At 28.2% G+C, this 27,012-nt stretch overlaps 1 protein-coding gene across 1 annotated transcript in view; it reads left to right on the top strand.

Moving 5' to 3' along the window:
* Nucleotides 1-27,012, top strand: part of LOC114121697 (uncharacterized) — a 201,862-nt gene that overhangs the window by 73,915 nt on the left and 100,935 nt on the right. The window contains exon 4 of the mRNA XM_050198453.1: nt 772-882. Within this exon, the coding sequence (XP_050054410.1) occupies nt 772-882 (111 nt within the window). The remainder of the gene's footprint in view (nt 1-771; nt 883-27,012) is intronic.

Raw genomic sequence — 27,012 nt, 5'->3', positions numbered from 1 at the left:
TAACATTAAAAATACATATAATTGTTCAGATATCATTAAAACATAATCTATTTTTTTATTAATTTATCATATAGGTTTAATATCTATTATTTTCGTATCTAAAATTTCGAAGTGTTTGATAATTATTTTTTAGTATCAAATAAAACTATTTTAGACTTCCGCATGCATATCGCATTGTTTTTGGTTTTACAAAAAAAAAAATAATCTATTTTTATAAATTTTAAATTAATATTGTTATATCTTAAAATAAAATTGTTATATATTGTATACAAATTTTACTAGATTTTGTGAAATAGAAAAAATTTCTCTGTGTTAAAATTATTATAAATTGTTCTATGGTCGATAAATATAGGTAGTTACAATTTCAAAAAATAAGTATCTTATCTTATTCGTAGTATAAATTTTTTCTTTATTTATTATTTTCTAAGGGTTTTAATTTGAATCCCATTTTTATTATTTTATTACAATTAAATATATATTATGATTATAGTATTAGCATCATAAAATGTATACATTTTTATTATTCATGTTTTAATCTTACTTCATTCTTGATCAATGGTCGTTAAATTGGTGATGTATTTATAAGAAATAAGTAATAACATTATATAAATAGTACTATTCTTTAAATTATATATATTCATATCTATAATACTGTAAGCAATCATTAATCATTATAACATTATAATATTCTTTCATAATTAATAGTTTTAGTATTATAAATTGACCAAACATTCAAACATTTTTACAAATTGATTTTTTTTTTTGTTTTAGGAGTATATGGAAGCGAAAATCGTGCAGCTGGAATCTGAGTTAGTAGCGGAACGGCGAATTACGCAAAGGGAGAGGACTCTAAACTCCAAGCTGCAAAAACAATTAGCTCGGGTGAGTACAACATAATATCAGTTATAGTTTGTCTCCGATTTTGCAAAATGCATACAATATTCTTTACGGAGGGATCCGGTCAGTTAGGCAAATGAGGGTCACCCCCGTCGTTGGCATGGCGACCAGCTGGATAACAATCCTTGCAGTCTTTTGTGTTCTCTCTGTGAACGGACCGGCGATATTGAATTCTCCAGCAATTGACGGTCCCCCTTTCACGTCGTGTCCCCGCACTCCTATAGTTAATATATATATATATTAAACAGGTAAAAAAGAGATCGAATTAGACTCGATATGTTATTATTGCTTTGTCGAGACGACTTACGATTGAAAACAAGACTTTTGTCCTTGTGGTTTATTGCTCCGGACGAAATCTGTTTATATTTTACTAGAGATCGAAGACAATTTCTACGTTTGAATATTTTAGTATATAAATCAGTACTTATACATACATACATGTATACATGTATATAATATACAAATCACTTATACAATATACATTATTTATAAGTAAATATAATAAACATTTGTCATGCAGATGTAGGTAAATTGATTCAAAAGTCAATACTTATCGCTATTTTATTTATCCAGAATGATTTTCTATTACTCTTTAGTACTTTTTTGTTAATTATACATATTATATAGGAGCGCATTACAATAAAACATATTATATTTTTTAATTTTATCCTACAGCATATATACACATCCACATTTTTAATAGTATTAATTTTTTGGTTGATTAACTAATAAGTATATAAATCTATACCTACATAAATATCTCTTTATCTTGATTCGTTTGCTAATGGGAATGCCATTATTTTTGAGGTATTTTAATAAATTAATACATATTTTATACTTGCGATGAAAAATATTTTTTTTCACATTGTAGGGAACAGCTACTTGTATCTATTACCTTTGTTTATAACCCAATATTTTCCACCCAAATGCTTTGTATATTGTACTATCGAGTATTTTAGTGAATAGGAAAAACAATTATTTTAGGAAAAAGAGTTAGAACAGTGTAAGAGATAATAATCTCAAGAGACATATAATATATATTTTACAAACCATCTGAAGGCAACTTGGATTCAGCTGTGTCAAAACTGTCAACGGTGCATGATTTATTTTTTAAGTTTTAAAGATAAATATAGGCTTCTCAAGAATATACAACTTTTTTGACAATTCAAATTTCGATTACTCAGATATTCGATAACTGCTTTTCTGAAAAGAAAACTTATTTATTTATTTATTTCATCGTTTTATAATGACTAACTTCGTAGTGGCATCCCTCGACTAATTTCTATAAGAGAAGGGTAAACTCGATATAATATATAATATCATATACATATATTATGTTATATTTTTTATATTGTGAAAAAAAAAGTATGTACGTACCTACTATAATTCATAATACGAAATAGTATTGTATACAACCTATGTAAGTGAATACTATCCTAATAGATCGCAATATTCTCATATGCGCCGTCACAATATCAGTGCCAAAATGCATACAAAATTGTAAAATTTGTAAGGAAATAAATATTCAAAGTAAAATCATAAAAATCTTCATTATGATTTATTTAACTTCAACAACTGTATACGCATGTTGATATAGAGTATAGATGTAGTAAAATAATAATGTACGGTAAACCTGTGTGATTTATGAGTAGGTATTAAACATATCTAGGATTTTCAAAATGAAAGATTTTAAATTTAACTGCGGATGTAGCATTGATTTTATTTTAAAATAATCAACTAGTACAATGATCTGGATTTAAACCTTGTTGCTGTAAACTATATATATTTATTAGATATCAATGCGAACTAAAACGAAATAACAATAATTACATATAATTATCTTACAAAAAAATTTCATATAGTTCCTTTAACTCCGGAAAAGAGTGTATTCTTGGTTATTAATATAGAGATTACGTAACTCGTAAAACCCATCGCTATACGTAAATATCAACAAAATTATAATGAAAGTGTTGACGCCGGTTGTGGCAGAAACTTTCTGGATGGTCGGCTGAACTTGTCTGTCAGTGAAATCCGGGGAAGCCGGCATGATCCACAATTTGCAACTGTGATATACGCTCTGTCGACTCGGTAGGTATTAACTTTGTTTCGTTTATCGTACACTCGAAAATAATTGTACTTAAAATTATTGGTAATCCGATTTAAGATGGGCTCTAGCATTAAATATAAAACTAAATTGTTATTTCGTGAATTATTGTCGGATCGTAATATTCACCATGTATTCTTCAACAGTATCATAATATACTCGACAACGGTAATATCGACTACTGTGTAATTAATGTAGCAGATGATCATAGTTTAGATGCAATGAACACAATCACTTAAACTAATAGAAATATTTAAATATTAATTAATAGATAATATATTCGAGCGTTTTATTAAAAAATTAAATCTAATAGGTTGATATTTTATTTATCAATTTTAATAAATTAATATGAAAAAAAAAATATTATTGAAAAATGTTTTAATTAAACATCCATACTTTGAGAAGTAAAGAAAAACTTTAAGCTTGGGTTTACTACTTTATTAACATCGTTACTTTTAAAATAGTATGTAAACAAATTACTTATCAAACTTAGTATTTTTTTAAAATTATTTTTAGCAGGCACGATTATAATAAATAGCCGCGTGTTCGTTAATTAAACATAAAAATCTATAAAAATATAATCTATGTATATGGAAGTTAAAAAAAAGTTAGAACTAATAATTTAAGAATTCATAAAAAATTGTCTTGCTTGAAACTATACAAACATAGTATTTTTTATTTTATTAATTTTTTGAAATTTTATGATATCGACCAATAACAATAAAAATAAAAATTACTTGTATAATGACATAAGATACACGCTATGCATCATATTATATATAATGTTATATAACGCGCGTGTGTATGATGTACTAAATATAATATTATATAACGTATATATATATATATTTTATTTTAAGCTAATGACGATCCCTCTCGGATCTGGTTTATGTTTCATGTGAAGAGTTAGAGTGACAACGGTCCGTCGCTTTTCACACAACTTCCCCCTTTTAATTTTGAAAAGTGCTGCATTTCGTTTGTCCGAAACAAAGAGGTAGCGAGAACAATGTCAAAAAAACGTCCACTCAAAAGAGTATGACGAAATAAAAGAGGAGATACTACCCTTGTTTGTTGTACATATATTGTCCTCGGTAAACGAGTAATCTTTTAGATCAAACAAAAATAGTGTTTACGCAAACATAATCATGGATTGACTTTGTAAACAAAATATTTTTGGGTTTTCGATTAAAAAGTAGCGTAACAGAATTTGGATTAATTTCGTATGGAAAATTGTTTCGTGTCCGAAAATGATAAATGTCCCTCGGACGAGTTGCCAAGAGTGAAGTCGTCCCGGGGGGCGCATAAAGAACTTCAATGTAGGGGAAGTTCTTGTGAAATCTTATTTAACCATCTGAGACCTTTGTGTTACGGTTCAAGTATCGACTAAGAGTGTTTGGCTTTAATTGGACGTTACGCCTGTTGGTCAACTCAATTTTCTAAAAAAAAAAAAATTCTTCTGTAGGTATATACTGTCACTATAGGTACCTACGTATAATATATATCCACATTTATCTAGTTTTTGCAGTAAACGTAGTAATTATTATATAGTTTTAGATATGGTAGAACTTCTTATAACAAATTACATTATTGCTTTATATGAATAAAACAATAAATGTATGTTTGTATAGAATATAGATACACACAAGTGATGTATATATGATTATATGAATTTGTAAAAGGTTAGGGAGTCTATATCAGCGAATTCAAATTAACCTGGCGTTTCGATTAGCGGCAATACTCGGCTTGGCTATAAATTACATTATGCAAAACATGGGATTGCATTATAAATACATACTATAATAATAATACTTTAGGGAGATATAGTATATCGTACAAATAGGGTACCTTTTGAACAATAATCTCATAAACTGGATTATCTTTCGATAAAAATTTAACTCGTTTATTATAGGGAAAAAATTATTTTAAAATCGTATTTACATATATTTGTTTGATATCAAGTGTATTCCTACCTCAATTTTCTATACTGTATGTCATTTTATTTTTAGTGGCCATACCATTCATGTTGCTTATTTACATATAGGTATATTGTTTTATTTCTAATTTTCATATAATTTATAGTATTTTTTTCATTAGTTATAATATTTTTTATACTATACCTATATATTTTATCAATAACATATTTTTTTTAAGTAAATTATTTTAAGAATAATATCAATTGTCTTATAATCTAATATTAATGGTTCGTACAAATTATTATATTATGCAATAATATTTTTTTCTAACCTTATTGATATTCTATAATATGAAAAATTTAAGACAAAGAATATATTGTTTTCGATAAGAATAGTATCCAGGTGGCTTTCTTTCACCCTTGTATATACGAATGCTGCGTATTTTGATTTACGTTTCAAAAGCAATCCCGTTTTTAAGAGTCGAGTCTCGCGTTCTAAAATTTATCGCATCCTAACAGGAAGCCAACGAACCGCGGTATAAGCCGGTAAATACCACTATTTCCCCTCTCCCAAGATATTACCCTACAGAAGGTATATCGTAACCAACTATGGAATTTCTTTAAACATCCGGTATAGGATTTTCCCAAAAAACATCAATCATCAAAGGCTAACTTCTATATCACAGCTTGGGAAAATAAAGGCTAAGAGAAATACAATCGTAAGTCGTTCGAATCCCTTTGTCTTTAATATAAATTACTTATTTTTTTTTCGGACTTTCGGGGTAAAATAAAATAGGGGTAAAGCTATTCGGGTTCTAAACACCCTAGGCCGTTTTTCCCCGTGCGAGGCATGTACTTTAAGATGGTTGGCCAATCCAATTTAAGAAAAGGGGAAAAACAGTTCGTAGTACTTTTTTTGGAAACAATAAATATATCGACTGTTGGTGGGGAAAAAAATGTATATGGCTTTTGTATTTCTAATACGTTTAAAAGTATACGTTTAAGAATTGTTTAATCGCATATCTTATAAAATATATAACATACACACTACACATATAAATTATACATACTATGTAGGTAATATTTACTATTTGTGATAGGTAATATAAAGTATATAAAAATAATATATATATTATTTATAGGTAGTGTATTTTAAAGCAGATATTATTTAGTATTTAATTTTCAACTGTATTATTATATTCAATATTTGTTTCTACCCTTACAATGGACAAATTAATAAAAAACATTAGTTCAATAATCAAAAATGTATATTGAATTATAAATTACAATATATATTTCAGTTTGTTAAACTATAAAAGTCATAGCAGATTGTTTTAAGTTTTTATTTATATAAGCAATTTAATAATTCAATTTTAACTTTTTATTTTACATTTGATCTTGTAACCAGGCGTTTTATTTTATCATTTATTTGTAAAAAGTTTTATCATTTTTATTTGGCAGTATTGATTGTACTTATAAAAATGCACTATATAATAACGTTCGAAGAATTTTTATTTCTTACAGAAATGTTCCTTTATAAGAATTGGACAGCCGTCGGTAGAGGGTGACTTGCATGTAACTCTTTTTCGTTTTTTTTTCTGTATATGGGGAAAAGTATAAATCTAGTGGCCATTAAAAAAGCTTTCTTCCGTATATATTGTGCGCTTTGTCAATTCGGACCGATTTTACGCGCCGTCGACTGAATGGAACGTTTAAATCTCGTTTTGCTGGCGTCTACGAAAGTATAGAACCTCCAAACAACTGTATACCAGATAAGAAAACGCAATTTAATCTTAAAAAAAAAAAAATAAAATAAAAATAATTCTTTCTGTGTAACTGTTTCAAAAATTGTGTAACACAAACTATGTTTGTTGTTGTTATCACACGGTGGTTAATGGTTGTAAGACTCGAGAGGGAAATGGCCTTTTAATCCAACCACGTGACTTCGAAATAACACCACTTTCTTGAAAGCCTTATAGTCTCTATTTTCAACTTAGGAATTTAGTAAATCCAAATGTTCTACAGTTACACGAAACTATGTCAATAATATATTCAAAATATTTTTGAACGGGTAAAACTTCAAAAGGATTCACTATGCAATATTCGAATTCCTCGGCATCAAACGAATTGAATATTATATTGATGTAATCACTCCCTTCTATTAAAACATCGTCAATACATACATATTTTATATACATATATAAGACTACAAGGACACAAATGTGATAATATAATATATATACTGTTAATCAATATATAAAAATTTGATTGTTAGTTTATATTTTTTTAAATTTAAAAAAAAAAATAGTTGCAATGCTTTTTTGATTTAAAATTAAATAACAAATTAATTTATTTAGGAGTTTAGGATTGCAAGTTTCAAAATACATATTACTGATTTAAACAAATCACACATATTAATTTAATTAAAATCTTATTATTATTATAGTTGACAGAAAGTTTTAATTCAAGTAATATTGACAACTGAATAATTTAGTTTGAATCATAATAGTTTTAAAAAACTATAAAAATTTAAATTAATTATAATAATGACTGATTTGATTTGAATTTTTAACTTTTCACACCAATTTTATTAAAATTGTAAGCAATTTTTTAGTCATTTAGTCTTTTAAATAATATTCTTATCTTAAAAATTCTTCCAATAATACCGATTTATCTAATTCATAAAATATTCCAATAATTTAAAAACACGGATATAAAATATAAATAGTAAATAATAAATAGTATGTTCTATATTATCAATGTGTTTTGTATATGAATGTTATTTAGGATAGGTTAGGTTAAAAAGATATTTAGGAATTTATATACCGTTGAGTCATTTGAATTCAGTGTTGAGCTTCAGTCAAGCCATGAAACTATTTAATTAGTAGGTAATTTATTATTACATATTATAAGAAAATTAATTTGAAGTTAAATAACCCTTAAATAAAACGATTTTAACAAAGACATTTGGGTAGTCAGTTGAAATATAAGGGTTCACAAAACTTAATGATGAAGTTCTGATTTTCGTTTTAGAAGTATTTTCAACGATTATATTATAAATTTGGAAGAAGTACACTATTATTATTTTAAAAACATTTATAAAAATTAAAATATACTTAATCACTAATTCATTTTTAACTTGCCAACCATTAATAATAAAATAAAATGATTAGGTATTGTAATAGTAAATCATAAGACATAGTATAATTAATTGTTATTAAATAATAGTCTTTTTTCCTATTTTAAAATCAAAATATTGAATATAATTTTTGTAAGTATCAAGAATTTAAACTAATACTTATTAGTCATTATTTTTCAAACTTAAAGTTGCTTATTTCTTATAAGATGTACTTAAAAAATAAATGTATTCTAAATCATATTTTATTATGTCGTGACCACGGTAAACATTTTCTTTCTATGTAGGTACAGCAACACAACTTTAGTAGTACTACCATACTTAATTAGACTTAACATATTGATATTTATAAATTAATTTTATTGCAATACACTATTGTCAACATTTTATCCATTACGATAAATAACAGTCTCTTAATTTAAGCCAATGCAAGCTTTTGTGTTTCTCACTGCAATGTCTTTTGTGTCGATGTTTTAAAAATATCTAATCCTGATTACTGATTAATAGTCTCAATTTCTCTTTATGAATGTGTATACATTCTTCGTTCTCTTTAATACAAACCGATCGTAATAAAAAGTTCTGACTCGTTCATATTTCACAACTACGTGACACTATGTCGTGGTTTTCATAGACTTTAAAGTTATGCTGTAATTGAAAATAAAATAAAGAAATACAATTATTATAAGTTAAAAATGTTGAAATTAATTGTTTCTGTAATTCAAATTTGATAAGTGTTAGTAGTTTTGTTGATTTCATTTAGAATATAGGTATAGGGTATACCTACATAGATATGATGATAAATTATCTTAATAATTGACAGTCACAATACTATTAATAACACAATAAAATATATAATATTTATGCATTTTTAAATTGAAAAATCTTTATTTTTTCCAATAATGTTTTCATTTTTATGCAATTTAATATAGTAGCTCACTTTTAGTTACCAGTATTCGGATGGTTGTAGAAATTAATTATCTAAAAACCAATTTCATTATTTCACGTCAAAATGTTTCCTTTTCATGCATATTATATTGGCTTATATAATATAGATTATAGACTCTGGAGATGTTTCAGGGAGGATTTATAATACGTTATATTCTGTTCGTATTGTCTCGGATTTTATATCGTTCAATTATAATGTATAGTAATTTATGAGCATCTGCTAAAGGCTATACCAGTATTTATCAGGAGAAATATCGTCGTTGCCCACTTATACGGGCAATAGGATACAGAAAACGTATGAAAAAAATTTGCGAGTATTTTTTGTCGTGTAGTTGTTGTCTATACATATCGGTCTGAGAAACACGCGTGGGTGAGACTTCTGTTTATTAACGGCACACGGTGAGCCATGTAGGTTTCCTCTGATAATATTATACACTATACACTATACAATATACAGGATGTATTTTCAATGTAATATGATCACTAATTTTTTCAAAACAAATCTTTCATTCTTTATTATGTTAGGCAAAAATGTTTACCTACGCGCGCTTATAGATTTTTAACACTCTTTGTATTTTAACTATTTTTAGTTTTTTATAGACTACAAGATATTTTAATTGTATCTAAATAATGTTCCATGCAATTTTGATATTCTCTAAGGTTTCATATATTCCTATCAAAACATAATTTTTTTTTATCCCGTTTGACAGTTTAAAATTGAATAAAAATATACTCAATACAGTATTATTATATTATAGTGGCTACTGCTTCTATAAATATGATGAGTAAATATTTATGGCATTTAATGTCGTGGATAGTAGGGATTAAAAGTGTCAATAATTCTAAACCCGACTACAAACTTGATAAATGTACGTTTTTTTTTTAAAAAAAAAATATATATGACGTATACGTACTTTTTAAAAACACAATATTTACGCGAAAAAATAAGCGTTTGGAAAAAAATATATCCTCTAGTAAATTATACACATTATACACATCAATTACGGTATATAGCCATCTATTATAATAGATAATATACAATTAGCACTTATTATATGTACTACACACCGTGGGAATAGTTACAGCTACTTTGGATGGTTGTGGGGAAATTGATTTCGCGAGCGCCCGCCAAAACGGAATGGTGCCGGCGTCATTTATATCGCGTACGCGGCCTCATACACACTTGTTGCATACAGACATACACACACACATACACACTTTGCCACACAGACTGCGACGATCATGTTTTTCTTTCGTCTGTCGACGTGCATTCTCGCGCAGACGTTGTTTTACGCGTGATAACGATGACTTTTTCGAATTATATGTTTACAATTATTATGCATAAATTGTATAATTTAATATTTATTTTACACACACACACACGCATATATATATATAATTAATAATATTAATATCATCATAGACTTCGTACTCATTGTAATCATAACATAATATACGCTGTACAACAGTGTAATCAGAGCAACTGAATTTTTACTTTTTAATTTGATTTTGTTTTTTTTTTTACATTTTTACAGCATAAGTACATTGCACATGGCTGAAATTTGAAAAATTCTATTGTTAAACTCTTTTCTTAATTTAATATTAATTTCTTTACACATTAAAAAAAAAACCTGAATCAAGTCAAATGTCATCTGGCTCACATTTTTAATGTTTCCTTAAATCATGGTAACGTTGTATAGTATATTATAACATTTTTCTAACTATATGATACACGATAGTATATTAAATATCATCTTCGTGTATGCGCATTAAGCACGATGTGTGTGCGCGCGCCTATACGGTTTTCACATAATGTGGAATATAATTTGTGCGTGCGAGACGTGAGTGTAGTATGTACCTACACTATATAATATAAAGTACAGTACAAGAGGTTTATCTTCAGCGTACGTGGAGTTTCGTTATAAAAAAAAAATGTTGGAAAAATATGTGTTATAAGTACACTAAAGCTATATTATTATAAATACTATACTCGTGTATAGAGTAACACGTTTTAATTTTACAAAACTAACTTGTAAGACGCTGAGATAGTAAGATAGAATATATTATATATTTTTAACATAGTAGAATATATACCGCAGTATTACAGTGTACTGAATAACTATACTGTTTGTGCTCAACAGTTCACGACTTTACTTCTTCGTTTATGTTTAAAACTTCTTACTTATTAACGCGTCTATTATAATATAATTCTATCCTGTTCGCCACGTATATCAATAGGATTTTACTGTCACAAACCATGACATGATTAACGCTCACAATTATTTTTTTAAAATTTTTTATCAGTATATTTATCTATTGCCCCCCCCTTATGTTTTAAATAAGCTATTGTGTTTGTGAGTTTAACATACCTTCAGGTCGTGGTCGTTGAATAAACGCAAATTACGTTTTCAACGTGCTGCTAAGACCTTCTCCCTAATACCACTTTTAAATTTTATCTAAAAACATATTAATTTGTTTATTTATATTATTTTTATTAACCATGTTGTATAAGAGAAAGAAAAATATTTTTATTAGTATCATTTCCAATTCTTTAAATTGTGTTAACAATATTATTCAGGACGTATATTTCACTATAAATTACCCAACAAATATAAAGATTATAATATTAATACCTATCTTTTTACATTTGAGATGTTTTCATAATTATGTTCAGATAAACTAACTGGAAGAAAACAAAAACGTGTTAATGCTTATTTTAAACTTAGCGTACCCTTCCGTTGGTACCTAGTTCAATTATAACAACGATAAGGAGTTTCTCAAATAAACGCTTAATATTATATATATATTTTTTTTATTATTTGACTATTCAATTTTAAAAATGCATACAACGTAACGAAGATAAGAAATTCAAATCGTATTGTTAAATATTTCTTGTTAGTTAGAAATTATTATTTTGTTCGTATTTTATTCATATTATATTAATTGAATTATTTATTTATTTTTATGGATTTAAATTTATTAAATTCAACTTTTATTACATTTATACGAGAATTTTTATAACTCAATTTAAAATGTTTGCATAGCTGGCTATTTTATTAGTTTATTACTATAACATATTGTATATTTTTATATGTGAGTATACCAAAAGGATAACCGATTTTAGTATTGTCTACTGTTATACGTTTGCAACTGAATCATTTTATTTATCATTTACTGTATACATACATTTTAAAAATACGAAAAATTATTTTCCAACTTTATCCAAAGAATCGGTTTTTATTGGCTAAGTCATTTTGAAATTCTCCAATTATCATACATTTGAACATTTACGATAGGAACATAAAATAATTATGAGCCATTTATTTCCTTTAAAATAAAACAAACCAATATTATTTAATATATAATATATGGTTTAACTTATTCTAAATTAGTTTTGAAACTAAATACTTATTTATATTATATATTATATTAGAAGAAGTTATAGTACATTCATTAAATTAAATTAGAAATATTTTTTGCAGAAACTAAAAATTATATTTATGAAATTTGAAAACCTTATTATTGAAATTGTATGAGTTAAAGCTACAACTAAATATAACTGTTAACTTCTATTCACTATAAAATAATTTAAAATTAAAATCTTAAATACCTATAATTTTATGTAATATTTTTATACAAGTATCTATTTTAATTTTATAATACTCTAGTTTTAGTATAAATTATACTCCATAAACTTTATACGTTATACGTAATTACACGAAATAAATTAAATATAAAATATTATGTATTTTGTATAATTAATGTATAAAACATCGTAAACTTGATATTGGTTTAAGTTGACTTTAAGTTTATCTAGTGGTTCATTAATGTTACTAAGACACGTGTTATAAATACACTATACTTTATAGTTGTCTATACTGTTCCGTCTACATAGTTTATAGAACTTTCATTTTGTATTACAGTAGCAATCATATGTAGCAAATTGAAAAGATTAATTATGAAATTATATGTGCTATTGTTGTCTTAAAATAGATCGTTACTAGTTATATCATATTAAAATGCGACCCCAACTATACAGATTTATGGTTTCTAGACTTTCTAACTTTTAATATCGTTTAATCGCACGAAATCCTCCGACACGCGTAAATCTAACAACGCTATGCGTTCACTTCCAAATAACACATTACTACAATATATTATTATTTTATGTGTATCTCGATTAATCGTCGAGTTTAATCGATCGTCTTGCACTCCTTCTCGTATACACGACCATGACCACGCGTTTATACTATGTTTAAATACGGTTACTATTTGTAGTTACTGGTAAACGGGATTTACCATGGCCATACTTAGAAATTTTATGACCACAAACAAACAATTTATTTCGTTGATAAAAACCTAAATATGAATATTGTAAAACTTCTTTGTAGATTTTTTAATCATTTTAGAAACTTACCATTTTCTAATATGTTATTCTTATTATAATCGAATAGTATTATTGAATTGAAGTCATTTACCAATTGCAAGCATTTTATTAAAAAAAAATGTTTTTATAAAATATAATAAAATAAGTATTAATTGTATATAGTTTTTTTTCTTGCCTAAATCGTTATTTAATTTTCCCTATACAATTATAAAATTTATTAAAAATAATATAATACATATTTTGTTAAATTAATTTTTACTAAATGTTTTCGTACACAAACTCAGGTCTTCTTTAAATATCCCCACCTCTAATGTTTTAACTCAACGATACTGACACGTGATGTTATTTTACCTATACGTAATTAGGAGGGTGAAGAAACTTTTGAAATCGGTGCAGCAGCTGACGATTAGATACATACATAATATTTGCGTTACCAATCTCCTAACACTGCATTGGGTAGTGTCTCGTTTAAGAGGAGAAACTATACACATTGAATAACATACATATATGGTATATAATACTTAACCGTTGAATTGCCATGTGTGACGTTACGACGATCGCCGTCGCCCAATGCCGGGGGGGACCGCAAAAACTTTCCGCCTGCTCTAGATCGACTGTATATATATATATATTTATATGAATGCTTGTATACGTATGTGCAGTTGCTGCAAGCGGTGGTAATATTGAACATTTTAGCCACGATTTGCTTTTATGTTCGTTATTTATGCTGCACTTTAAAGGGCTCTCGGTAATCATAAACTCTCGGCCAAAACAAAACGAGTGCGTATCCAGGGATGGGGGTATGGTGGAGAGGAGCAGTAGGCTTAAGTATTGGGTGGGTAGCTGCAACGGTGCGGGGAATGTTCGGGCCTCCGCCGCTGCTTTTGTATGGTATCGTTGGAGAGAGTTGTGCGTATATGTGTGTAGGGGAGGGACGAGTTGAGAAGGGATTTCGTTTCCCCCGTTATGATTTCGGGCGCCAAATATTAACGCAGCTAAAGCAGTGGTCCACGCCTTCACCACCCACCCATTCATCTTTCTAATTCTACCGCCTTTTTGCTGGCAAAGTTTTAATCTGCGAAGAAAGTCGATCGGAAATTGTACTCGCGTATAACCGGTGTATGCGTATATACTAAGACCCGAGAACGGCTCAAAGACCATAAAAGAATTTATAAAAAGTTTCTGCTGACTTTTACGACGTTGACGTTTAATCGAAATGTCCACTCTCTGCATTAATTCAGTACCGTTGCTTTTAGTCATCTACTTTATTCACACAAAAGGTTGATTATTACCGTTGTCGATTATAGTTATTAGTACAAACTATGTATATTAAAATCGGGCTATTTTGATTATTATTACACGAATTATATCTTTAATATGCAACATTTATACAGTCTTATTATTCGTATATTTTAGTAAATAGCTTTGCTTTGGATCTTAATATTTTAATTTGATTTATAGCATTATTGAACAAATAGCCTATATCGATTCTATATTGATTCATTAAACTTTAAAAAAAATAAAACTCATTATGTTTAAAACTAATGATTTAAAAAAAAAAAAAATTGTTGTACTATTTTAACTCGTTAAAGACTATACTTTTTAATTTTTAATATATATTGTTTTTTTTTTGTTTTAATGTTTTTAATTTCTGAAATTACAACATTCATTTTTAATTCTTTCTTCAAAGTAAAATTTTTTTTGGAGTACTTTATTGATTTATTTCGAATTAAAGATGGTTTCATACAGAACAAACGTTACGCGGTGAATTCGATTTTAAATCACCATGAATATGTTATTAAAATTTAATCACTATACATAGTTTTAAGTCAATGTTGTCACACAACAAATAATTGCTAGGGTATACGTAGCGAACAATTGCAAGAAATCGGTCATATTTAATTTTAAAACAAAAAGTTTACGAGTTATAATTATTTTAAGTTTAAATAAGTTGAGTGGAGTAGAACTGAGATAACCACAAAATGTTGGTCCACAACTTCATTCATCAAAACTTTATTTTATAACTAACTAATTTATAAAATTATATGATTACTAAGAAAATACTTGACTGAAATTTTATTTTGATAAATCGAAATGCTCTTAATGATGATCTGCTTCGTGATATAAAATTAAAAATATATACTTTCAGTCAAAAGAATATGAAACTTATAAAAAAATGTAATGATTGTATGAATAGTATGAATTATCATTTTTTTTCAACAATTTTGCTATCAAATGATGTTTTTAATGTATTTAAAATATACATTTTAAAAAACTGTTTTTTGAAATAATAATTGTTTCACATTAAATCAATAACTCAGGATCGTCTACAAGTCAAATTAAGAAAATTAAAACAAAAATTATAAATTCTCTTTTCGATATAAAATATTAATAAATATGCGGAATGTTATTTTTAATTGACTTTATTCAATTGATTTGTTTAGTTTTAAACTTTATATAATACAGTCTATGGAAGTATTAATAAACAGTTTTTAATTAACATTGTAATATTGTACATAACTATGGGTGGTGATATGCTTCTATGTCGGGTATATATACATACGCCCTACAACGTTTTGTCCTCTATTAACCATAATTTATGTTAATGCGATTCTCCCATAATCCGGTCGTTTAGCCGCATAAAGCGCAAAAAAATGTCAGCCTTTCGAGCATTGCATATATCCCACGGAGCTTTAGAACGTCCCTATCTTTTGGGGTTGTAAGTTTTTTTAATCAAGTTGGTTTGAAAAAAAAAGTTTGGCTGTAAAAAATTTAGAAACTTAAAAGAAGCGACTGCTTATTATCTTATATTGATCTGTTTTCTCTCTCGAAGTCCCGATAAAATTTAAACGAAAAACCGTAAAAGTGTATTATACTCTATACATATATATATATTATAGTATTCATTGTGTTTTAGTCTTCGTCATGCAGTTTAATACCGTTTAATCATCCTTACTTATAAGTTATAACAATATAGTCGATTTAGTAGATTGTTGGGGTTATAGTATACGAGGCTTTCCAACTGTTTCGAATCATCGGCGTTGACCCATGAGTAAAGTAGTGAAAAAAGGGAAATCTGATAACATATATTATAATGTGTTTTATTTATATCAATGTATAGGTAATGTGGGCGATGAAACAAGCATTTTTTTACCTCGTGCGTGCATCGTTTTAAATAAATGGAAGTGCACACAACTCCTCGAGGGTGTAATTCCGACGGTCACCCCCTTTCCTCGGGCCGTTATGCTTTTACACCCTCTCCGCCTTTAACGGACACGTTAATAAATAGCCACCTTCAAAGGTATGTGTATATATGCAAGTGTGCGTGTGTGTGAATACTGTACACAATATAATATATTATATAAATACGCAAGTATTTTATTACTCCGTAGCACGCGCATACCCAAATATTATACATGTGATAAAATTATAAAAATATTAGCGTAATAAGTAATATATATATATAAATATCGTATAGTTTATGTAAGGTATATTTTATAAATATAGGGATGTTTGGTTTTTCCAGTATGCAAAGGCTAATATTGTCGCTAGTACCTAGTATAATTAATTACAAAAATGTAACGAGTACTGCTGAGAGAATATAGCTTTCTGTTTTTGAATATTTTCGTCTTATTTTCGTTCTTGTATTTATTTCGTCGGAAATAATATGAAGTGAACTCCGTGACGTATACCGGATAACAAAAGAAACAAAAGGTAGTGGGTACTGAAGGGCAAATGAACATTTTTTTTACAATCATTTTTTTTTTTTCAAAAGTTGGAAATCATCTTTAACGATGCTTTTTGAATCAGCACAAAGGACTGTTGTAGATAATGAACGGATGTTCTTTTGTTACCCTCCAGGAAAACAACTCTCTCTGTATCTCTCTCTTCTTCTCTCATCGTCCTCTTTCGTTTCCCAGTCTGACGATTCCACCGTCATACACCACGTGGCTGTGTCGTTGTTACTCCAATCGCTTCTGTGTCTAGCGGATTTTATTATCTTCACGGCCTTTACTGTTTTTCAATACATGTACGCAGAGAACAGTATATCGACTATCTCTATAGACAGTAAAAAAAAAAGTAACTCGATAGATATATATAATAAAACGACTAGCAATAAAATATATTTCATACTATGTTTTTTAGTTTTATATGTATGTGTATATATATAATATTATATATACTTAATAATATATTTTCAAACGTTTCCGTCTGCAAAATTTAAGTGTTAAAAAGATAAGAAAACTGTCTTCTCCGAGTATGGGTGGAAATTATTTTATTTATTTGAATATGTATAATGTATATAGATAGATATAAATATGTAATTTCGAATTTTTCCACCACAGTGTTGGCTTGATTTTGATGATGATTACGAATTTTATTTTTAAAAATATTATAACGATGATTTGTATTAAAACCCTAATATATTTATGTAGATTATTATCATTAAACGTTATGGAAGGAATAAATATGAAACTCTTGAATAATAAAATATTTTTGTAATATTATTACGATATTTTTAAATATACGTATAAGTAATAACTATGATAGAAAACCTATTTTAATTATTTTTAATGTCTTAAAAACAAAAACTAAAATAAAAGATTGAAATATTCATTCAATAAGCGCATCACCTAAAAAATTTAAAAGTGAATTTCTTATATAAATATATATTTTATTTTAACGTATGATTTTGTTAAAAACTTTAAAAGTGATAATTTTAAATAACAATAAATAAAATAAATAATTAATAATTATTTTTTTCTTGATTAATAAAATGGAAATAAAATAGCCGTATGTAACACTCAAAAAAATAACTTTAATACATATCGAGTCTTAAAAACATACAAAAATATAAAACATAAAATTATATCGTAATAATATCATTTACCGAATGTCATATACGAGGAAACGCTCTAGAAAAATACCTGTTAACGGTTTACTCGTTAGTTAAAAGTTTAGAAGAAAGGTGTTTGATCATCCTCGGATAATTAATATCCGACACGGATATCCGTCGAGTGGACGACGACTCGTTGACGGACGACGGCCACTAAAGACGCGGACAGTGAAAAATTCACACGGGGTCCCCCAACGCAATTTAATGCGAATTTAACACCACTATATGTTTCCACCAAACGACCATCACCGTCTGGGCCTGTCGTACCTACCGGTGCAGTGGCGTATGGACACGATAGGTGTATAATGTATTTGTGTGTGTGTGTGTGTGTGTGTAAAGAGAGAGATTTAACGGTCTCGAGCCAACTCGGTCGCGGCGTCGAAAAAGCTCCAGTGATAATATATTATATACCATTATTAATCCTCAGCATGTATATCGTGTACATGTATATATTTATATCGGTTAAATCGACGACCACCCTCGCGCGGTCCATGTATAAGTAATTGACGCAGTTGTGGGCGATAAACGACGCATTCCCTACTCGAACACACACACACACACACATACACACGAACGGCTAGCCGCTGACCTTAAACCGCAGCCCATTATCCGTGTCGTAATTCTTCTCGAGACCAAAGACTGTTTTATCGGCAATACATATTAATATGTTATAAATTATGTCTCTCTGCGCGCATTTGAAAACCAATTTTATGGTACACTCACCACGAAATGTATAATATAATAATAATAATAATAATATAATGTACACACGCTCCGTATTCCGGTTTTTGTACAATAGTATTATTATTGTCGAGGTGCACATCTCGATATAAATATCTATTACTTAATTGCGACTAAGTCGTGGACCCCTGTTATTTCGATACGTTTTTCAAAAACCGTTTATTTACTTAAAAATATCCCTTATATATTTGGCCTTTCGAGACACTTTTCCTCGTTCTTAAATCGTTTTAGACGGATTCGATGAGCTATCGGTTTTCCATCTTACAGTTTTACTATATATCATAATATAATATATTATTATTTCCAAATGCAGATTGTTTATCGGCATGAATTGTAGCTTCTGAAAATATATATTTTTTTTATTGTATCGTTACAGTATTTATTATGTTGTATTTCGAGTGATTATTAATTTTCAAAAAAAAAACATTTGATAAAGAAAGCGTCATGTTTCTATATCATTAAAATACTTGAAATAAACTAAATAAAGCAGTATACAAAGTCTAACTCATTTAACATTTTATCGAAAATCTAATTAAAAACCATTACTATAATCAACTTAAGTTCTTAACTTAATATCTTTTTTTTAACTGATGCAAACGAGAGCAATGTTTTATTTTTAATTTATATTTTTTTTTACTCGGTTATAATTATTCTTGACTCGGAAAGTACAAATGTATTAGTCCAAATTAGCTTTAAATACATTTTTATTTTGCTCCGTCATGCCTGCAGTGGCCGCTGTAAACACAGCGCATTAAATTATATTATATTGTCCGCTCGATAAGTTTGTTAGGGCCAATTAAATATTTAAAGCACTTGGGAATCAGTTACCTGTGCCCAAAGCGCATTAAAATTATCCCATAAATTTTCACCAACAATCCAGACGTGATGTAAAAAAAAAAAAAAATATTATACTTATAATAAATAATAGTAACGTCTTCCGCTTAAACGATTCAAAAAATAATATACTTCCTCCGAATATAGGCGGCTAAAATGACAAATAAAAAAAGAAGAATAAAATACAAAAAAAACAACAATATATTATATAATACTATGACGTAATTTTAAGTTTTTTTATGATTATACGATGTTGGATTTTCAACAATCACGCGCGGAGTAGTTGCTGGTGTGATATAAATATATAATATGAGTTCTCTCGTTTGGATTTTAGATTTTATTTACTAATATCGTGATAATAATTTATACAACTATAAAAGTTTGTGTATGATTTAATATTATAACCATAATGTATTATATATCTCAGAATTACAATTTATAAACGGATGGCTTTTGGTGGTTCATAAATTATTACTACGAAATTCATAGGCACGGATGCCAAAACGATCGATTATCTTCGGGCCGTTAAACATTGGGTCATCGATGGATATGTATATATATATATATATATATATATAATATATACTCAATGTCTTTGGTGTAATAATACCTGTCGTGTATTCATTAATCATATTTTATAATATGCAAGAGCGCATCGCAAATCCATTGTGGCCGTGAAGTCTTTTGTTCTTCACTGAAAGCTTACTCAGTTACTCGGGTATCTTAATAATTATTATTATCCTTCCCAAAACACGAATAAAAATAATAATAATGTCCTTACGTCGATAAATCACACCACAATAATTGCCTCAATTATTATATTAAACTGTAGAATAATTAATTTACTTTTAAAAATTTCGAATTCATAAGGTGCTTGCGCGTTTATTCATGCTTATTACATTATTACCAACAAGTAATTATTACAATGTCAGAGTTATACAATTAATTACATAATGTAATAAACAGAACTTGAAATATTGACGTATTTTAACGATATTTATTAGATAGTTGTGTATTGGGTTTGGTTAAATTATGTTACGTGTTTATCATACCATCTATTTAAATATTAAATTTATTCTGGTAGGACGCTATCGTTTGTGTTTAAAAATTGTATTAAATGCGTTCAATAAAATATGCATTTTTACGTATATATTTAAAACTTCCGTCACCGAGATTAAATATTTGTAAATATATCAAATCTAAAGTCTTGTATGGTTGTGAGATTGGTAAAGTGAACAAAAATAAATGATTTGTTCAATAATAAATTATAATAAAGTATAGGATGGTATTATATTTTTGAGACTGTGTTTCGTATTTATTTAATGCATTTTTTCGGTTGGATTAAATTATTACAAATCTATAACGTTGTCGATTCAAAGAAAACTAAAACTTCTAGTGTATGATAGTAAACTAATGTGTAGCTAAATTTATAAAATATAATAGGTATATCGTTTTTGAGTATTTAAAAGATATCCAAATGTTAATATATTATGTAATTATACTTTCAAACGGTATTTGATGTGTATATTTTTAAACGTTATTTTAATTATTTTTAAAAACAAAAATAAACTTAAAAATCAATCACATTGAAAATCAACATAAGAATTGGATGAATAATTATAGAAAATATCCACTAATAAATATTTTAAATGTTAAAAAAAAATACTATTATAGTATGTTAATTATTGGTTACAAAAATTAGTTTAAATTAACCATACCTATTTAAATAATAACAAAAAAGAAATAATGAAATTGAAATTTCATTTATATCATAAATATAGTGTAAAAAGGGAAAAACATTACTCTTAAGTCATAACTATTTTTTTTTAATATTACACTATGTAAATACTATATGTGTATTGTTTATTATTAATGTTAAATAATGGTTTAGTAATATTTTGTTTAATGGAATTTGAATTTTTCTGTTTATTGATTTCGTTATTTTTTTTTAAAAATATTTTTCCGTTATAACGTTATTACATTTTTTTTCCTGATCTTAATCCCTGGAAGTAAGCACGTCATAATTTATTATAAATTGAGGAATTTTCAATTTTGACATATTCGTAGCCCGTAGGTACATAATATATGTCATAAATCTAAAACGAAATATTATATCATTAAAACGTTCGAGCCTTGATCTCAAGGCCGCAGTATTTGAGATAATTTCCGTACTCCAAAGGGTTCGGATGTAATATGCTGCAGATGATTTGTTTACGGTTCGCGTTCTATTAATATATAGCAATATTGACACACGAAGACCGCGACGTCCGATTTGCACGCACAAAGTTAATGTTCAAAGTTTATGTTTGTTATCGGTAAACTCGCAGTGGTAGTTAAACGCCACTACAGATATATATCATATATGCATAATAATAATAATAATAATAATAATATTGTGAAATATTAATATTTAATAGCAGCCAGCCCGTAATAGACGTAAATTGGATAAATTGATTCGGAATGGGAAAAATTCAAATGTATATATTGTACAATACATTATTATATATTATGATATCGTGTTATATCATACGGGTTTCGGTTGACAAATTATGTTTTTATGTTACCCTACATACAGTATAAGGCGAATCATTCGCTCGTTACACACACACAAACCTATATAATGTATGCGGTTTAGCATTATTATTTTTTGGTTTTTTTTTTTGTCTTTTAGCTCTAAACGACTTTTAAAACTACCGCCTTTCCCGGGATTTGAGTTATGTCTTTTGTGGCGACGTCGTGTAACGACGGTTTGAAATTCCACTGCATACATACAATGTTATATACATATATTATATAATATAATATGTGCACAAGTACAATGATTAGGTATGCGATATCGAAATATAATTTTGTAAACGCCCACTCGCACACACATAAAATCGGTTAGGTATATGCGTATCATAATAGGTAGTATTATATTTTTACGTTATTATATTGCCATAATATTATGGCTATAACGCAGTCTATTGCTCGAAGTTTTTTAGCCAACTTACTTTTGCTTCTCATTTTCCCTTCCCCTCTTCACACAAAACGTGGTATATTTTAACCTCTCTCCCGTTCCCTGACGACTGCAGCTTTATTCCTCCCCCAGGAACGCGATAAACAACAACGTTGCCGCGCCGAAACAATGATATTTTTTCCGCCGCGATATTGCGCGTTATACGTCGCGTGTTTCGGTGCGCAAGTGTGATGCGTTATTGCATACACGTGACGCCGGCTTACCGCTCCAGACTATGACCGCCAAAATTCGTCTGGCGACCACGCAATAAAACGAGTCGTTCGTTTCGGGACTTTCACACACTGCGAAGAAAACTCAAGTGTTTGCATAGTATAAAATATGACTGTCATCGATCCCCGTCTTCAGACCACGCCACCAGATGTACTCTGAAAACAATAAAAACCACGTTCTACTCGACAATTATTGTCTATTACTTTACTGTGCGCCGAGACATAAACAACAATAATGCGTTTTACAATTAATCGTTTATATAATTAGGTTTTATATTGAACTACAAGGTTTAACCCCTAAAGTCTAAAAGGTGAAACGCTGGAAACTTCACGCACTACTAGACGGATTACGATAAAGAATTTTGGCATTTAGTGTTGCACCCCATCGTTTTCATTCGGTCTTAAGTTCATAACAAATCATCTGTGGTTCTATAGAGTTTTCGTTTACTATAATATGATCACCTAACTAAACCTATACCCTCTTCTGATGCGAGAACACCCCTTAAATGTAAGGATATAATGCAATAACATAATAAATAATATTGTCAACAGTTTTTGATCAGACGAGTAAAATTAAATGGACTTCTGAAGCTTATCAATTCATAACACGCTCGTTTTATTATCCAGTTTGTTATGAAAATATGTATATATCACGTTCACCGGTAAAAATGTATACGTAAAAAAGAACATAATATAAAACATGATACGTAAAAAAAAAAAATGTAGTATCCACCGAAAATATAATCCGAACTAGGTTCATCGAATTTGTCGTTTTTATGAAGCATAAAACAAATTAACAAGTGACTCTTTGAATGTTATTTTTCTCGATTTTTTTTTTTTTTTTTGTAATTACATTGCTATTTAATAAAACAGACTACCTCCTACCAATAAAAAATAAACGGAGATTGACATTGCGAGTTATGAGTTGTGATAAAAATAAAAAGTAATATTAAAAATATTCCCTCTGCAGTTTGAAATACGTTTATATAAATAAAAATGAATATGTTCGTTTTTACTACATCAATAATGTGCAATTCTCTTTAACTACGCTATTATATTTTTTATTTTTAATAACAATAAAACACTCCTGGAAAAGTAATACAATATTTTAATAAATATATACTATTATAGTAGATACTTGTATAAATCATAACTTTTTTTTTACTTTATCCAATTTAAATTAAATCAGTTCAATTGTTTAGAATTTTTTATCTTTTTAAATATAATACTATAATATATAGTATTGCAGTTTCTTTACAAAAAAGTTGGATACTTTTAAAATAGTTTTATCTTAATCTTTTTTTTTTAAATCACTAATAGGTATATATGTAACAAAATTTAATAGTAATAATAGTATTAATATTTTACAATAATTGTATTAATTAAAAATATACGTTAAATTATTTATTCTGTGGATGCCAATATTATTTACGTACCTACTAAATTATAAACGCATAGATAACGACTTTCAAAGTTAAATTAAATTAAGTCATTGAATTTAAATTTAAGTTACATAAAATATCGTAATAACTAAATTTGTGATAAGAGAACTTTTGCCTGTTATAGTCATTGGAGAGGAAGTAAGTTTTACATTTCTTAACTAGAATCTTTGAATTCTTCGAAACGAGTTTGAATACAATAAAATAATATATTCATCTTCAGATCTCTATAGATTCAGATGTAATATTTTCAATTTATTTTTGGATATATCTTAAATTTAAAAATATGAATATCACAAAATAGCATATTTACTTTCAAAAATGAAATAGGTAGTCAAATAAACAATTGAATAGAAAGCAAAATATAAAATGCGTTTTTTTTTTATAGTTCTAAACACTGATATCGAAAACAATCAATAAATAATATTAAACCCGATTCTGTTGAATTATATTTTACTATTGTAAACAATTGTATGCAAATCAAACTTTTGGCAATTAAATGTTCGAATTCAAATAATTTTAATTAATCTCGAGCTTGACAAGTGCCGCAAACATCGATCAAATTTAAACTCGACAAACAATGAATTCCTTGGACAAATTACATCTACCCCAGGTTGTGTGTCAAGACCCCTTTGTGAGACTGATTTTGTACTTTACAACGGTTATATTAAGTTAGCCTCCGATATTCACAACTAATTCAAGTCTAAATTAATTCCATAACCCTTTTCCGTCATTCTTAGAAATTCCACGCGACAACCGTCTTGTTATATTAGTTCTTCTGTACCTAAAACATGTGTCGTGTTTAAGGATTGTAATTTTGTATTTCAAATCATCTATTTTATACTATATAGCCAAACAATAATGGAAAATAGTTGATGTCCACCTGTCTTTTATAGTCAGAAGTTTTCATTGAATCTGTATACAAATTAAAATAAAATGTACCTACATATCATTTAAAAAATATTTTTGGTTGCGAAAGTATAATACATCATTTTGGTTTTATTTTTTTATTTTTATTTGTTTGAAGAATAATATACATACATATATCATGATGTGTTGCCATACGTATCAAACAATCAAAGTCCCAAAGTATCCCTAAGAGGATACCGTATTTTTTCCTTTCGATTTCGTCGATATAGTATTATATACCATATATATATACTATATATACTATATATACTATGTATGTGCTTGTATGTGTGTACATACTTTTATTTTTTTTTTACATCGTTCACCTGTTTTAGATTAAAAGATCCGTCTTCACCCTCGTTTCTGATGTGATGCGGCTCGCAACGTGCGCGTATCCCTGAAATGCGATTCCCCCACCGACGAACGTATTCTCTCTCTATATATGTATATATATAATAATATAATAATATAATACAAGTATAGTGACTTTCCCCGCCATTTTTAATAAGGGGAAAACGAATTCCGCGAGAAAGTCCCTGTATATATGATACGTGTATATACATCGACTTCCGGGCGTTCAGTGTCGCGCTTGCACCCCCTCTATTTCTCCGAAAACCGTTCATCCCCCGCGAGAATTCCACGATTTCAGCGCCTCCGCGGGTGGCGATGCTGCATAATTTCACGTCACGAAATTATATCGTCGACGAAAATTCTGCAACAATAATATTCTTATACGGGCGACCGGGTAAAACACGCGAAGGTATACATAATATAGCCTGCGGTGACTGGGCTACATTATACAGGGTGCATAGTCACGTGTTGGCAATATTTATGTAGAAAACGAAAAACACAGTGCATGTCTCTGTATACATAACTTTATAGCTGTTACCCGCAGCTATTGTATACTATATTTAACGCTTGGAAAACTCGTTCAGAGTCCATTCACGGACGTGCGTTTGCCGTATGCGGTGCAGCTCGTATATAATATTATGCGCGTACATAATATAATAATAACGTTTTTGTGTTATTTTTTGTAAATTATAATATCGTGTGTGCCTACGCCATTTTGAGATGAGTATATGCGCGCACCGTTTTCGTGGGTTTGTCACACGAGCCGCGTTTGTTCTTAAAATATGTAAATGCATAAAGAACGACTACTACGGTCGCCGGCGACGAATTTTACTCTTGTTAAAAGCTTTTGTCATCTAATACGGGGCGATAAATCTAAAAACTCGACCGAAAAACGTTTTGATGTGTGAACAAGTGCACCGTATATGATATATACATTATGATATTATACGGCCGTGTACAAGTGAGCAAGAAAAAAAAATAAGTCGTCTTAGTGTCTTACGGGTTGAATGTTAAACATAAGGTTCCGTGTGCGATGTTATGAAGCGGTTTTTTCTTTCAATCGCAATACATGCAATACATACATAAACATAAATTTACAAATGCAAAATACATTAATACATTATATTATTACATCATAATTACATAATTATTCAATTTTACGATCTAAAATTTGTGCCACTACTTATGTAAACGTTATATTATTATTTATTTTCTTTCTTTCCCCCGAAATT

The sequence above is a fragment of the Aphis gossypii genome, chromosome 1 (assembly GCF_020184175.1).
Source record: "Aphis gossypii isolate Hap1 chromosome 1, ASM2018417v2, whole genome shotgun sequence".
Taxonomy (NCBI): domain Eukaryota; kingdom Metazoa; phylum Arthropoda; class Insecta; order Hemiptera; family Aphididae; genus Aphis; species Aphis gossypii.
The sequence above is the reverse complement of the archived record's forward strand: the minus strand, read 5'-3'. Positions and strand labels throughout refer to the sequence as shown.